Source organism: Diabrotica undecimpunctata, chromosome 7 (assembly GCF_040954645.1).
Source record: "Diabrotica undecimpunctata isolate CICGRU chromosome 7, icDiaUnde3, whole genome shotgun sequence".
NCBI classification, from domain to species: domain Eukaryota; kingdom Metazoa; phylum Arthropoda; class Insecta; order Coleoptera; family Chrysomelidae; genus Diabrotica; species Diabrotica undecimpunctata.
Window position 1 is genome coordinate 39,615,415 of NC_092809.1, and position 13,931 is coordinate 39,629,345.

General features: G+C 34.5%; 1 protein-coding gene across 1 annotated transcript in view; it reads right to left on the minus strand.

Annotated features, from left to right (window-relative positions):
• LOC140446342 (carboxypeptidase D-like) overlaps window positions 1-13,197 on the minus strand; it is a 43,558-nt gene extending 30,361 nt beyond the window's left edge. Inside the window, exons 1-2 of the mRNA XM_072538885.1 lie at window positions 12,668-13,197; window positions 329-464 (exon numbers count right to left, since the gene is read on the minus strand). Of these exons, the coding sequence (XP_072394986.1) occupies window positions 329-464; window positions 12,668-12,845 (314 nt within the window). The 5' untranslated portion in view covers window positions 12,846-13,197. The remainder of the gene's footprint in view (window positions 1-328; window positions 465-12,667) is intronic.
• Between the last annotated feature and the right edge of the window lie 734 nt (window positions 13,198-13,931).

Sequence of the window (13,931 nt, forward strand, 5' to 3'; positions counted from 1 at the left end):
AAAATTCTTAAAAACTAACAAAAACCTCTTTCTAAAATCTCTTCTATTGTCTCTAATCACTGCATTAATGTATTTGGAAAACCCGGTTCAATTGTTTTTGGATTTCACTTAAAATTATGCGGGCCACTCAAGTATAACAAAGAAATAATTTATGTATAGCTTACATTTTGTTTAGTACAGGTAATCCAAGAATTTAATAACTTTCCTTCTTCGAAATGTTTGTTGGTTAATCCTACTTATCTGAATTATTTTAATGTTTTTGAACTTTGAAATATTTTAATCAACCCAATATTTTTCTCGATTTTGCATATCATAACAATATATATACTCTATAAAATGTAATAAAATCTCCCTTCCTCCTGCTTCATTCCCGTGCATATTGGCAACCAATTTCACATTTGGAACGCCATATTGTGTCTTCTTCGCTGCAGTTAGCTCTAAAACCCACAATGGTACTGGATTTGCTAAAAAAAAGAAAGAAATTTAAACTATTTTGATATAAAATTTAAACAAATATATTAGGCTTTTATTATTAATAAATAAGTTTGTTTAAAGTACTAAATCTTTATTTATCCGTGTGCACTTTCTCGGAGATAACAGATCATAAACATAATAATGAATTAACATACCCACTCATAATACAGGAAATAACACATACCATTAAAACACTGAAGAATAATAAAGCCGGTGGTATTGAAAAAATACCAGCTAAAATTCTCAAAATTGGAGGACACTCACTGATAGCTGTAGATTGTCTAAACTAATAGCAGACGTGTGGAAAACAGATGAAATTCCAGGAGACTAAAAAAACAATTATATGCCCAATCCACAAGAAGGGAGCTACAAAACTATAGAGGCCTTACTTACTCTGTGTGAGCTATAAGGTGTTTACGTGGATCATAAAAAAGAGATTGAGCCACTTTAGGAGAATACCAGATATATATATATATATATATATATATATATATATATATATATATATATATATATATATATATATATATATTATTATATATATATATATATATATTATATATATATATATATATATATATATATATATATATATATATATATATATATTATGTCATCATCATCATCATCATTGTTATCATCATACTCTGCGGATTCTATTGATTATGGTGCAGCCTTCCTTACACAATCATTCTTCATTTCGACCCACGATTGTCTAATATTCGATTTTCTATACCATGTTGTACCGGCTTGTTTCTTTATTTCATAGTCTCATCTTAAATTTGGACGTCTTCTTGGTCTCTTTACGCCTCTTGGATACCACAGTGTAATTCTAGTGGACCATCTATTATCAGTTCTTCTCGCTAAATGTGTCGCTCACTGCCATTTTAAAGATTTAATTCTGTGGATTACATCAGTGACCTTGGGTTTCTGTCTGATCCATTCAATTTTTTTTTTCGATCTGTCCTTGTAATCCTAGCATGCATCGCTCCATTGACCTTTGAATGACTTTGAGTTTCGCTATTATCTCTTTCTTTAGTGTCCAAGTTTCGCAGCCGTACGTTATGATTGGTAGTATACACTGATCGAATGCTTTTTTCTTCAGGCGGAGTGACATTTTCGATTTGAATATAAGTGCATTTCTATCAAAAGATGTCTAAGCCAATTTCATTCTTCTATTGATTTCTGGGAGTAAGGAGCCAGATTTATGTAGTAATTGGCCCAGGTATACATACTCGTCTACTATCTTAAGTACATTGTTGTTTATTATTACATCTTGGACACCCACTAGCTTGTTGTACATGGTTTTTGTGAAGTTCATTTTTAGGCAAACTTCATTGCTAGCTTCATTTAGATCGCTCATAAGGTCTTCTAGTTCTGCAGGATTATTAGCAATCAGATATCATCTGCAAATTCTAGATAGCTAAGGTATTTTCCATCAATGAATATGCCTTTGTTCTACCATTTCATTTTTTTGATTATATTTTCTAGATTTGCGGTGAAGAACTTTGGAGATATTGCGTCTCCTTGTCGGACACCTCTGGTATTTGGACATTATGCAGTGTTTTCATAAATTTTTACCTTAGCTTTTGCTTTTCTGTATATATTTGCTAAAGTCTCTATGTACGGTTTGTCAATGCCTTGGTTGGTCAAAGCTTCTTTTACTTTTTTGGGTATATAGAATCGAAAGCCTTTTCGAAATCTATGAAGGCTAATGCTAGCGGTGTTTCATATTATTTAGCTCTACTCATTAGATCGTTCTCGAAGCGTCTTCTTCTTCTTCTAGTGCCGACTCCAATCCACTCCACTCCAGTCCAGTCGCGAATGTTTTTCAGCCAGCTTCACTACCCCTCATAATCAGCTGCAACAACTCGTACTTCTCATTTCCAAGTATGTGTCACGGATATGCTGTTTTTCTTCTTTTAATGATGGTAAAAGTCTTTTCTTATTCTGTGCAACACCATTTCGTTCGTAATATGATCGGTCCATGGTATTTTTAAAATTGTTCTAAAAAGCCACATCCAAAAAGCTTCCAGCTTTCTCTTTAAGTCAACATTAACAGTCCAAGCTTCGGCACCATAATCAAGAATAGAGTGGATATAACTTTTACCATACGATATCGGATTTGCAGATTGAGACTTTGGTTAGTTAGAAATTTCCTCACCTTCAAAAAGGCTACTCTTGATTGTTCTATTCTTGATGAAATTTCTGATTTCGGATTTAGATCTTTAGTAATCCAGACTCCTACTTACAATGTGTATAAATATGATCCAGGGTACTGAATCTTTCCCCGTGTGAACGCGGGCCGCTCAAGTACAATACTTTCACGGCTAATCCTGTTTGTCGTAAAAGGCGACTGAATAGAGCAGCTGTCCGCTGTTTATTACCCAAGTTCCTAAATTATCCCTGTGTGATAGCAAAAACTTCCAACTATCATACGACACCCACGCCTATCCATCATACACGTCCTGATACCCAAACCTACACCCTACGAGAAAACCTCCAATAATACAAAAATCAGTGGAAAAAACCACTGAGAACAAATGAATATGCAAAGGGCAGCATAGGGCAAGGGGAAAAGTGAGTCTCAAGCGATGCCCTAAGGAGGGGGGGAACCGAAATGGATTATAGCCTTGGCGGAGTACGGGCGCATTGCCCCGCTGGACCGAAGAATCAACCCAACTTGTGGGAAGAAAAATGTAAAAATATTTAATAAAAATAACAATAAAGTAAGAAGTAATAGAACAGAAGTATAAGGGTAGGAGAGTATATGAAGGATATAGGCGAAGAGAAGCTGGCAGCAGCAGCAATAGCGGAAGGAAAAGAAGATGACAGTCGAGAGGAGAAAACTGACTAGGCAAAGAAAAAGAACGAAGGGGAAAACGAGGACATGGGTGAAACAGTGGAGGTTTTATTTATAACAAACCGATAAACCCAGGAAATAAAAAAGTTTCTATTTAAAAGTTTACGGTCAGGAAATATAGAAAAATATAGAAAACAAACTATATATGTATATGTATATATGCATATCAAATTTCTTAAACATATATGGAATATATTAAAAGGTTGTAGAAAATTATCTCTAAGCCCAAAGTCTCAACAGATTGTAATGTACACAGAGAATGTAAACTTAATAGACTGAACCGTAAGAGACATCACAGAACTTTGGGAAGAAATAGGTATAGTATTCATTGTAGATAAAGCCCAAATAAAAACAAAGAAACAACGAAACTTGCTAAAAACAGACGAAGCAAATATTGAAGTTGTAAAACATACCTGGAAGTACGGATAACTAAGAAAGGGATAAGTAAGCGCGGAGAAGAATATCCGGTAAATGATAATCCTTGCTAACAGATCATACTGCTCTCTGTTATAGGTGTTTGAATCCAAAGACATCCATAGAGGAATAAAGTTAAAAATATATAAAACCATCATACGACCAATAGCAACATATGGCGTATAAACATGGGTCATGAGAGAAAATACAATAAACTTTATTAATTCTTTTAAAAGAAAGATATTGAGAAGGATATTGCGACCCATTTGCGACAATGGTGTGTGGAGAATAAGGTTCAACCACCAATTATATCAATATTACAAAGAATACCGGATGTAGAAAATTATGCAAAAATATAAAGATTGCTCTGGGTAGGTCACCTTATAAAAATAAATAGTAACAGAACAGCTAGTAGAACGCTTAGTGGAAGTATTGTGGGATGTCGTCCAGTAGGAAAACCAAGGAAGAGGTGGATAGACGAAGTGAGAACCGATGCTGAGAGATATTGAGGGTAAATAACTGGAGGAGAGCAGCCGAGGAAACGGATGCTTGGAGGCAGATGCTGGGAAGGCTAGGGTCTGATTTGAGCTGTATCGCATTTGGAGAAAAATATGTGCTTTTTATATGACTTCTCGTTCACTTTGATTATAATTTCGTCTTAATCTTCTCCCTTTTCTTTGATTTTAGAAGAACTATGTTCAATTTTGTGTGATATCTGAGTTCTCTCTAACCTTCTCATTACTTTCATTGTGTTTTATATTATCGTTGAGTACTGCCCGAGTTTTTCAAATAATAATGGGGTCGGAAATTAGGAATCTCACAAAACTCAAGAATTGTCTGCCGTAACGATCCAACCTTGATATTACATGGAAAGTTAGGTCTTACAGTGTTAAAAATGTGGTTAAAATTTCATAGTAATTCATCAATTAGTTTAAAAGTTAGTCAATTTAAGGAAAAAGACAGTTAAGATTTGATTTCACGTATAGCGCGTCTGTATATACGCTTATACGTATTTCACCCTAAAAGGGATCATCAGAACGGCTATTCACAGACGCTCTGAACGTGAAAATAAATCTTTCCTGTCTTGAGAAGCAACTCTAACATGGCTTTGGAAAAATAAGTTTACGGATTTGTTAGTTAATTTGTTTATCCCAAACAACTTACAATGATTCTACGGGTAGCATAAATAAGGGAAATTGAGAGTTATTCTATCACAAGAATTTAAAAAAGTTATTATATACACCGGTATTTAGGCGGTACGCCCTTCCGGTAGGGATCTATGGAGGAGTATCACCGAGCTGCAAGCCCTTATCTCTTGCCGTACGGCTCTACCATAGGCCGATCAGACACCAGCATATTCTCGTCTAAGCCGCAGATTCATTTAGAATTTTAAACTGCTGCGTTAGCCTTTTTGTTTTCTGTACATCGAGCTGGGGATCGAACTCACATCCACTGAACCACTCGCAATGAAGCGAATGAGAACCGGACGCCCAGCCGGCTTGGCTATCTGACCGACGACATGAAGATAATGTAAATGTAGCATTAACTCCGAAGTTATGGCATTTAGGTATAGAGTACATTACATGAAAAATAATCAGTATTTCTTAAGGACTTTAAAGGTCAAAAATATACACGATGACCCATTTGAAATAAGAAAGTTCATAAAATTTCCAGAACAACGAAAGAACGGACAACAAGGGAAATACCACCATAATATCAGCAGCATCACAAGACCCTTACAACCTAAAATCTATAGAAATCGTGCAAGACGTTTCCGAGATAATTGTTCTCTTGTTTCCGAGAGTCATTCCATACTTAAAACTCACTTTGTATATATTAACTAAAAACTTTGAATATTATTTCTTTTGAATAATTAGAATGATATCTATTCAAAAAATACTTTTTCTATTTTGATATTTTATTAACAATGTAGGTACGATTAATTAAAAAGTAAAAATAGCTTGGGTATTTTCGAAATACAAGCTGTCGTAGTATTGTTTACGCGTAGATAAAAACAGTGAGATATCATCAACAGTAAGACTGCGGTTGGTTTTCCTGTTAAAACCAACTTTTATCATTTTTGTTGTGAGTACTCTTACGATTCCACTGATTACTATTTATCATGGGTTTGCTAGAATCCACATGGTGGCAAAAATAGAATACAACGTATAATCTTTTAATTTATAATCACATAGATAACGTAAAATCACAAAACGAGCTTTTTATTTTTCAATTCAATTACAAAAATTAAACAAATATAGTAGCTTTTTCTTGAAAGTTACTCAATCAGCAATATGTGTGAGGTTTCTATGCTTTTTAATTCTTCAAATTTGTTGAGTCGCGTACGCTATTTTGTTTTCGTGTTTCTCCTTTTTTAATGGTCCTTCCAGCAGAGTGCCTCCTCTGCTGCCTCTAGTAAATTACCTCTTATTTTTGTATATGCTGTTTCAATATCATCATCACTTAATTGGCACTAAATTAAATCAGACGAACTATTGACATTCTGAATCACATCCCATTGCCGAAACTATGAAGGCGTAATTCTCTTCTCAGAAAATACAGAAAAATTCAGGCTATGCACCATCAGGCTATACTCATCCACCATGACAAGCTTGATATCGAAATCAATAGACTCAACTCCTGTTAAAGGCTACCTCCTTATATTAGGAACATGTCAGTCTAACCAACGCCTGGAGAAGATACTGAGAGAGAGACCTGAGAGAAATGACCTGTATCGATGAGAAATCGCCAGACTTTGAACTGTTCCGTAATACATGGACAAGGCTTAACAGAATAAGAATGAATATGAAAATGAAATGTGCTGACAGCTTACATAGATAAGGAGAAGTCCTTACTGCTTAGTGTGACTATGATGAGCAACGACACATTGTTGAAGAATGCCCTTACCCCCAAAGGCGGTTTCGTGCAGTTATTGATGAGTTATTAAATGCAACCGAAAATGTTTTACAATACATTGGTACATTAGATGTTCGTTTGTGCACTTAAGTGTTTTTAAGTTGTCAGAAATAAAAACGGTGATCTACTGATGAGGGAAAGCGGGGAAAATGTGAAAGAATTGTGAACTTCTTCTTCTTCTTCTTCTACTTCTTGGAGATCTCTCAATCTGTTTAATTCTGAAGCTGCCTCTGGTTAATTTCCTGGGAGGTAGATTGCCAACTATCCCTCCATCTTTTAGGTGGTCTTCCGAAAGTCCTGAACCGGGCGGGTTGTTTTCTAGGGCAATTTTTGGAAATCTATTCTCATCCATTCGTCTTATATGATTGTACCACATCCTCTTACTCTACCTTCCCCATTTTACAATGTCTCGAATTTTACACTGCTCGCTGACGTTTGTATTTCTCACCCTGTCTCTTCTTGTTTTGCCCACTATTGTTCTTAGGGTTTTCATTTCGGCAACCCTTAGCATCTGTTTCGTTTTGGGTATATTCGCGCACTTCTATGTCATATGTCATGATCGGTCGTATGCAAGTCTTGTAGATTCTATTTGATCAATTGTGAATAAAATGTAGAAACATAATAACTGAGCAGATATTGGAAATATTGGGGAAAACCAAACCAGTTGGATAAAACGAATGATTTGACGAGGAGTTCCACGAAGCAACAGATAACAATAATAGAGCATACCTAAAGACAAATCAAGCTAGATGCACAAGAAGAGCAAAGGAGGAATACGGGACCCCAAGAAGGGAAGAAAAAAGATTACATAGAAGAAAAACAGGCAATTTGAAGAAAAGAAGTTAGAAAACATAGAGTGGCTAAGAAATCAAAACGAAACTCGAACATTCTACAGAAATGTAAACAAAATGAGTAAAGAGTTTAAGCCAAGAATAGATAGCTGTAAAGATGGAGAAGGAAATATCTTAAGTGATACTACAATCTTGAATCGATGGGTTGAATTTTTCCACGCAAAATTGAACGCCCATTATATCGAAGAAGCAAATAACACCGTAGCAGATCGAAATAATTGGAATCTATTCAACCCAGACGAAAGACCACCTACCACTGAAGAGGTTGCCCAAGCCATTAAAAAGTTTAAAATTGATAAAGCACCAGGAACTGATCAAATTTATAGTGAGCTCTACAAGAATGGTGGCTACGCCCTGCTACAATCACTGCATAAACTTTTACTTCTTGTCTGGCAAAATGAGACCATGCCGTGTGAATGGTCTCAAGGCGTGATATGCCTGTTACATCAAAAAGGCGATCAGCTCCAGTCTGACAGAAGTATAACCCTGTTAACAACTGCTTACAAAATACTAGCAAATATTCTCTACGAAAAGCTATAAGTTTGCACAGTTACACGGTTACCAAGGATCATTTAGCAAATAAGGAATGAGAAACAGCATTTGAAAGTCATATCTTTGAACGTGTTGACAGCTTCACATACCTTAGCTCGCTACTGACTACTACCAATAAAACAAGAGAAGAAATTAAAAGACGAATAAACTAAAAAACTAAAATTATTATCTACAAAACAATGCTGAGGCCGGTCCTCACATACGGGGTGGAAGCATGGACTCTAACGCAGAGGGATGAAAGACTTCTGGGAATATTCGAGCGTAAAATACTCCGCAAAATATCTGATCAACGACAGTGGCCCAAAAGATTTAATTTCAAATTATACTAACTATTTAATGAACCAGATGTCGTAACGTTCATTAAAATACAGCGACTTAGATGAGCCGGACATATAATACGAATGCCTGATAACATGATTGCTAAAAAGCTAACGACAGGAACACTTATAGGAAGAAGAAGCATAGGCCGACCCCACGACTTAGGTGGTTCGCTAGAGTTGAGACCGACTTAGGCATACTAGAGATCAGAAGATTCGAACCGAATGGCGACTAATCTTAGAGCAGACCAGGATCCACAGAGGATTGTCGAACCAAAGGTAATGATGATGTTAGATCTTCTGATGGACTTCTACAGCACAAATGAATTACGTATTAATAATACCTTGTTTCCCTGCAAACAACACTAGTATACCTTTAAAAATACCAGAGGATAAATATTAATGATTTACTCCCTTCCCAAATTTTAGATGTAAGGGCACTAACATCGGCAGAGATAGAAGGCTATCATAAGCTAGTATTGAGAAAATCCGAATGAAAACACATATATATCATAAAAAGAAAATTGCAGAATACACCAAAAAGATAAAAGTCGAAAATCTGTAGACAACAAGGTATTTTTACCAAAAAACAATAGCAGAAAAATGCAGAAACGCATATAACATCCAAAGCAATAGAGTCGAGGAAAACCACACAAAAATTAAAACAAGTACCTTAAACTCTATTAAAGAAGCTTTGTCAAAGAGCGAATGTGAAGGAATTAATAGTTCTGAAACTCATCGAAAAGGGTGCATGGATTGACTATTTAAAGAAGGTATATACAGAAGAACAACAAATTACATTGGAACCACAAACACCAGAAATTATCATAAACGAAGAAGTTTACTCTTATATGCTCACATACAGGGCCGTTTCGATTAGTGGGTGTAAGACGTGCGGGGCACCCGAGCGGTCAGTTAAGGGGGCGGCGCGAGCCCCCAAACGAATTGTCTTAACATTACTTGTGACAGTAGCTAGTGACGAAAAAAGCTTTTCGAAACTAAAAATAATCCAAAATTATCAACCATCCACAATGGGATAAAAAAGGCTATCCATCATTAGTTTTGAAAAGGATATTTCAGAAAATATAGATGTATCTGATATAGTTAAAACAGAAAAGCAAAGTTATACATACATAACTTATTAATAAATAATATCCTGACCTGTATTTACTCCTTTAACATAGAACATTACAAATTAAATAAACTGTGTATGCTTCTTACAATTTTGTTTTTTTGTTTAACGTAAAATTATTTTAGCTTTTTGATTTACAACTGCTTATTAACTTTTTGGGATGATTGGGTTTGAGGAAGGAGGCCAAATTACTCTCGCACCCGGCCAACAAATACCCTAGGAACGATCCTGCTCACATAAGCAAGCATGAAGTACAAAAAACACTTGAAAAACTAATGAACAGAAAAGCTGCAGATAAAGATGAGACATCAAATGAATTATTGAAATTTGGTGGAGAGGCAATAACGGATCAATTAAAACATTGATAATCAAGAATATAAGACACATTAAAATACCAAATGAGAATGGAGGACAAGTGAGCTAATCTTATTATTCAAAAAGGGCAATAAGAAATAACCAGAAAAATACAGAGGTATCAATTTGCTAAATACTATCCTGAAACTTACAACTAACATTTTTCAAGAACGAATAAATCAACTCATAAACTTAGCAGATGAACAACAAGGTTTCCGTATGGAAAGGTCATGTACATACGAAATATTTGTTATAAGTAAAACAGATTACAAAGAAAGCATTAAAACACAATAGACCTGCATTTATATGTTTGATTGACTTTTGGCATTTCACAGAGTAACACTTATATGTAGATGTAATACATTTCTTGTATAATAAAGAGATCCATCCCACTGGATATTATAAAAACAAGTTCCATCTCTGCTAGCTGACAATAACAACAAAATCATTGTTAACGAGAACGCAATAAGAAGAGAATGGCAACTATATAATATATATATATTAGAATTGTTTGACGATGACAAAAATCATTATAAAATCAGAAATTATATAATCAAAGCCAAAGGTAAAACACGTTATAAAAAATGCCAAAATTACTAAAGCTTGTATTCCATATAATACACCGACTGAATTGCTGAAACTAATAAATGAAGATAACATAAAAGTAGTAGTAAACCTTTATAATACAATATACCATGCGGTCCATATGTACGGAATAAATTCATTTTTAGCGTTATTATGTACTATCTAAAAAAAACCTGAAACAGGTCGATTTTTATTCTTAAATTGACAATTTACAGTATGAAAATAATATCTCCTTCCAGCATCCCCTTTAAATTATAAGCACCCCCTCGAAAATTTTAAGTAACAAAGGGGGTCGTGTGGCACCTTGTTAGAAAGGGATTTTAGTCCTCTGTTCGGCAATACAAAGTTTTTTAAGTTTGTGCAATCCTAACTGAGAAAATTGATTTTTACAATTAAATTAAATGTTCAACTTGACCACCATTATTCACTTCTTGACAATAACCGAGGCGATTTTGGAATTCTCGTACAACTTTTTGTATGACCTCGGGGGTTATTTTGTTAGTTTCTATCGTTATCCTAACTTTTAAATCAGCAATATTGCCGGGTCTATTAAACTATACTTTAGAAATAATCAGGTATTTTCGAATCGTTTCTGCTAAATATTAGGGAAAAAACTTTGAAGATAATAAAATATTAGTCAAAAAGCCAAATAAACAATTAAACAAGTACAAGATGTACTTCTAGAGATTGAGGAAAATCCGCATAAGACAACTCGAAAACTAACCGCCGTCAATGATGTAAGTAAATCATCTATTTTGAGAGTTTTGCATAAAAAAATACCATCCTTACAAAGTTCAGTTAGTTCAGGAGTTAAATGAAGATGATACCGATAGAAGGCAAGAATTCTGTGAAATGATGATGGACAGAATGAACGCAGATTTGCAGTTCATAAACAAAATAGTTTTTTCTGATAAAGCGACGTTTCATTAAACGGAACGGTTAACAAACTCAGAGAAATTCCTCACTTAGTGTGTGAGACTCACGCAATATCCTAAAAAAATTAACATTTGGGCTGGTATCATTAACAATAAAATTATTGGTCCTTATTTTTTTGAGGGCACAGTTGATGGTGAGATTTATCTAGATTTTTTGATTAACTTTTTAGTGCCTACATTACGAAGATTTTTTCCTGATGTCAATCATACAAATGAGATAGATCGATATATTTACTGCCAATAAGACAGAGCTCTTCCGCATTTTGCACGTATAGTTAGAAATTATTTAAACGAGGTTTTCCCAATAGGTGGATTGGAAGACGTGGAACGATCGAATAGCCGGCTAGATCTCAGATTTGACTCCTCTCGATTACTTCTTATGGGGTTATTTAAAATCTAAAGTATATTTTAATTGACCAAACAGTATTGCTGATTTAAAAGTTAGGATAACGGAAGAAATTAACAAAATAACCCCCGAGGTCGTACAAAATGTTGTGCGAGAATTCCAAAATCGCCTCGGCTATTGTCAAAAAGTGAATGGTGGTCATTTTGAACATTTAATTTAATTGAAAATTACATTGAAAAATACATTCTAAATATTATGTGACATTATTATCTTCATTCAACCTAAAGCTTTGTGATAGAGACATTATCAAAATTTTACATCTTAAAAATCACTTTTCTTAGTTATGATTGTACCAAACTTAAAAAACTGTATATTTCTGAACAGAGGACTAAAACCCCTTTCTAACAATGTGCCACACGACCCCCTTTGTTGTTTAAAATTTTCGAGAGGGTGCTTATAATTCAAAGGGGGTGCTGGAAGGGGATAATATTTTCATACTGTAAATTGTCAATTTAAGAATAAAAATCGACCTGTTTCAGGTTTTTTTCAGATAGTACATAACAACGCTAAAAATAAATTTATTCCATACATATGGACCGCATGGTATAACACTGGAGTGATCGACAGGCTGGCTTAAATCTATTTTTATCGCAATACCTAGAAAAACACAATGCTAGAAAATGCTCAGAACATCAATTAATTAGCCCAATGAGCCGCGCTCCTAAGATTTTGCTAAGATAAGAATACATTAAGCGCAAATGCGACGAAGATCTTGAAGAAACCAAATTTGGTTTTAGAAATGCTATGGGAACTAGGGAGGCACTTTTTGTGCCAAATATCCAATTATAAAAATACAGCAATATAAGAAAATATGTTTTTGTACGCTTCGCCGATTTCAAAAAGGTATTTATAAATGTAGTCAACTTACTTATACTAGAAGAATTTCCAATAGTGTATAAACGCGTCTCCAAAACCTTCTTTCCTTTCTTTTCTAATGATCTAAGAACTGTTTCTAATTCGGGATTCTTATGATATTTGAATTCAATTTTACACTCAGCTGATGAAATTAAACAAACTACGGCAACACTCAGAATCATTAACTTCATTATTGCACCGTTAAACGTCCTCTTTCGAACTTAACTACCTCCGAATTCACAACAAACTGGTAATCAATGCTTGTGGTTTGATAACTGGCAAAGTAATCGGATTTTTTCTTTATGTTTATAAGAATTCCTTCATTTAGTAGAATTTAGTTGATATTTTAGTGGAATTATCTAAACAAAGTATGAAGGTAAAAAAAATTGAAAAAACAGGATTGTACTGGTACGGTTAACAAAATTGTGGTTATTTTAACAAAAATTTGCAGCTTTCAGCATAATATCGGTAGGAAATGTCAACTATTTACTTGAATCCATAGACATCGCTTCATCTCTTACTAAGACTACCTTGATGGACGTGATATTATTGGACCTCACATTGGAGGACATCTTATTATTTCCCACGATCAAAAAAAGAATCTAATGTATCATTAAAAATGTTAAAATTGTGTTATCGTGTCACAAGAAATGAAAATCGATGGTAAGCGTATTCTTATGCAATACCTAACAATATTCCGAAGCACCAAGTCATGATGCAATTCTATTTTCACATGAAATGTATCAGTCTCTCCCATACCTAACTATTCTTCACATGTCCTAACATTAGTTATTACTCCCCCATACGCGTAGTTCGAATTTAAAATCATAAAGAATCGCAAAAAAAGCACTTAAAAACCCCTTTTTTAAAGCATTTTATTATACAAATAAAGCATGAAAATAGACATATATTTTGACAACCCATTTTTTTTACAAAAATTAGCCTAAAACATATATAATAATTTTTAAACTTAGCTTAAACACCAGTAAGTACCTATCCAGGTTTAGCCATACGGCTCACACTCACTCTAAGGGGAAAATTCATTCATCCCAGATACCTACGGTATCAAAAGAATTGAGCTCTGGTGGGAACTCTTTCCGTGTTATCGAGCCCTAGGTGACTTGAAATGTAGGAGTATCTCCCAAAAATATTCGTACACATCTGGACGTTGAGAGCAGTACAGCTTTCTACATGGCCTTGTAGAGATATTCATTCAGACCTAGCTTTTTATGTTTTCTACATAGGAGGTTCTTCGAAATGACTCCAGTAGTAGAGAG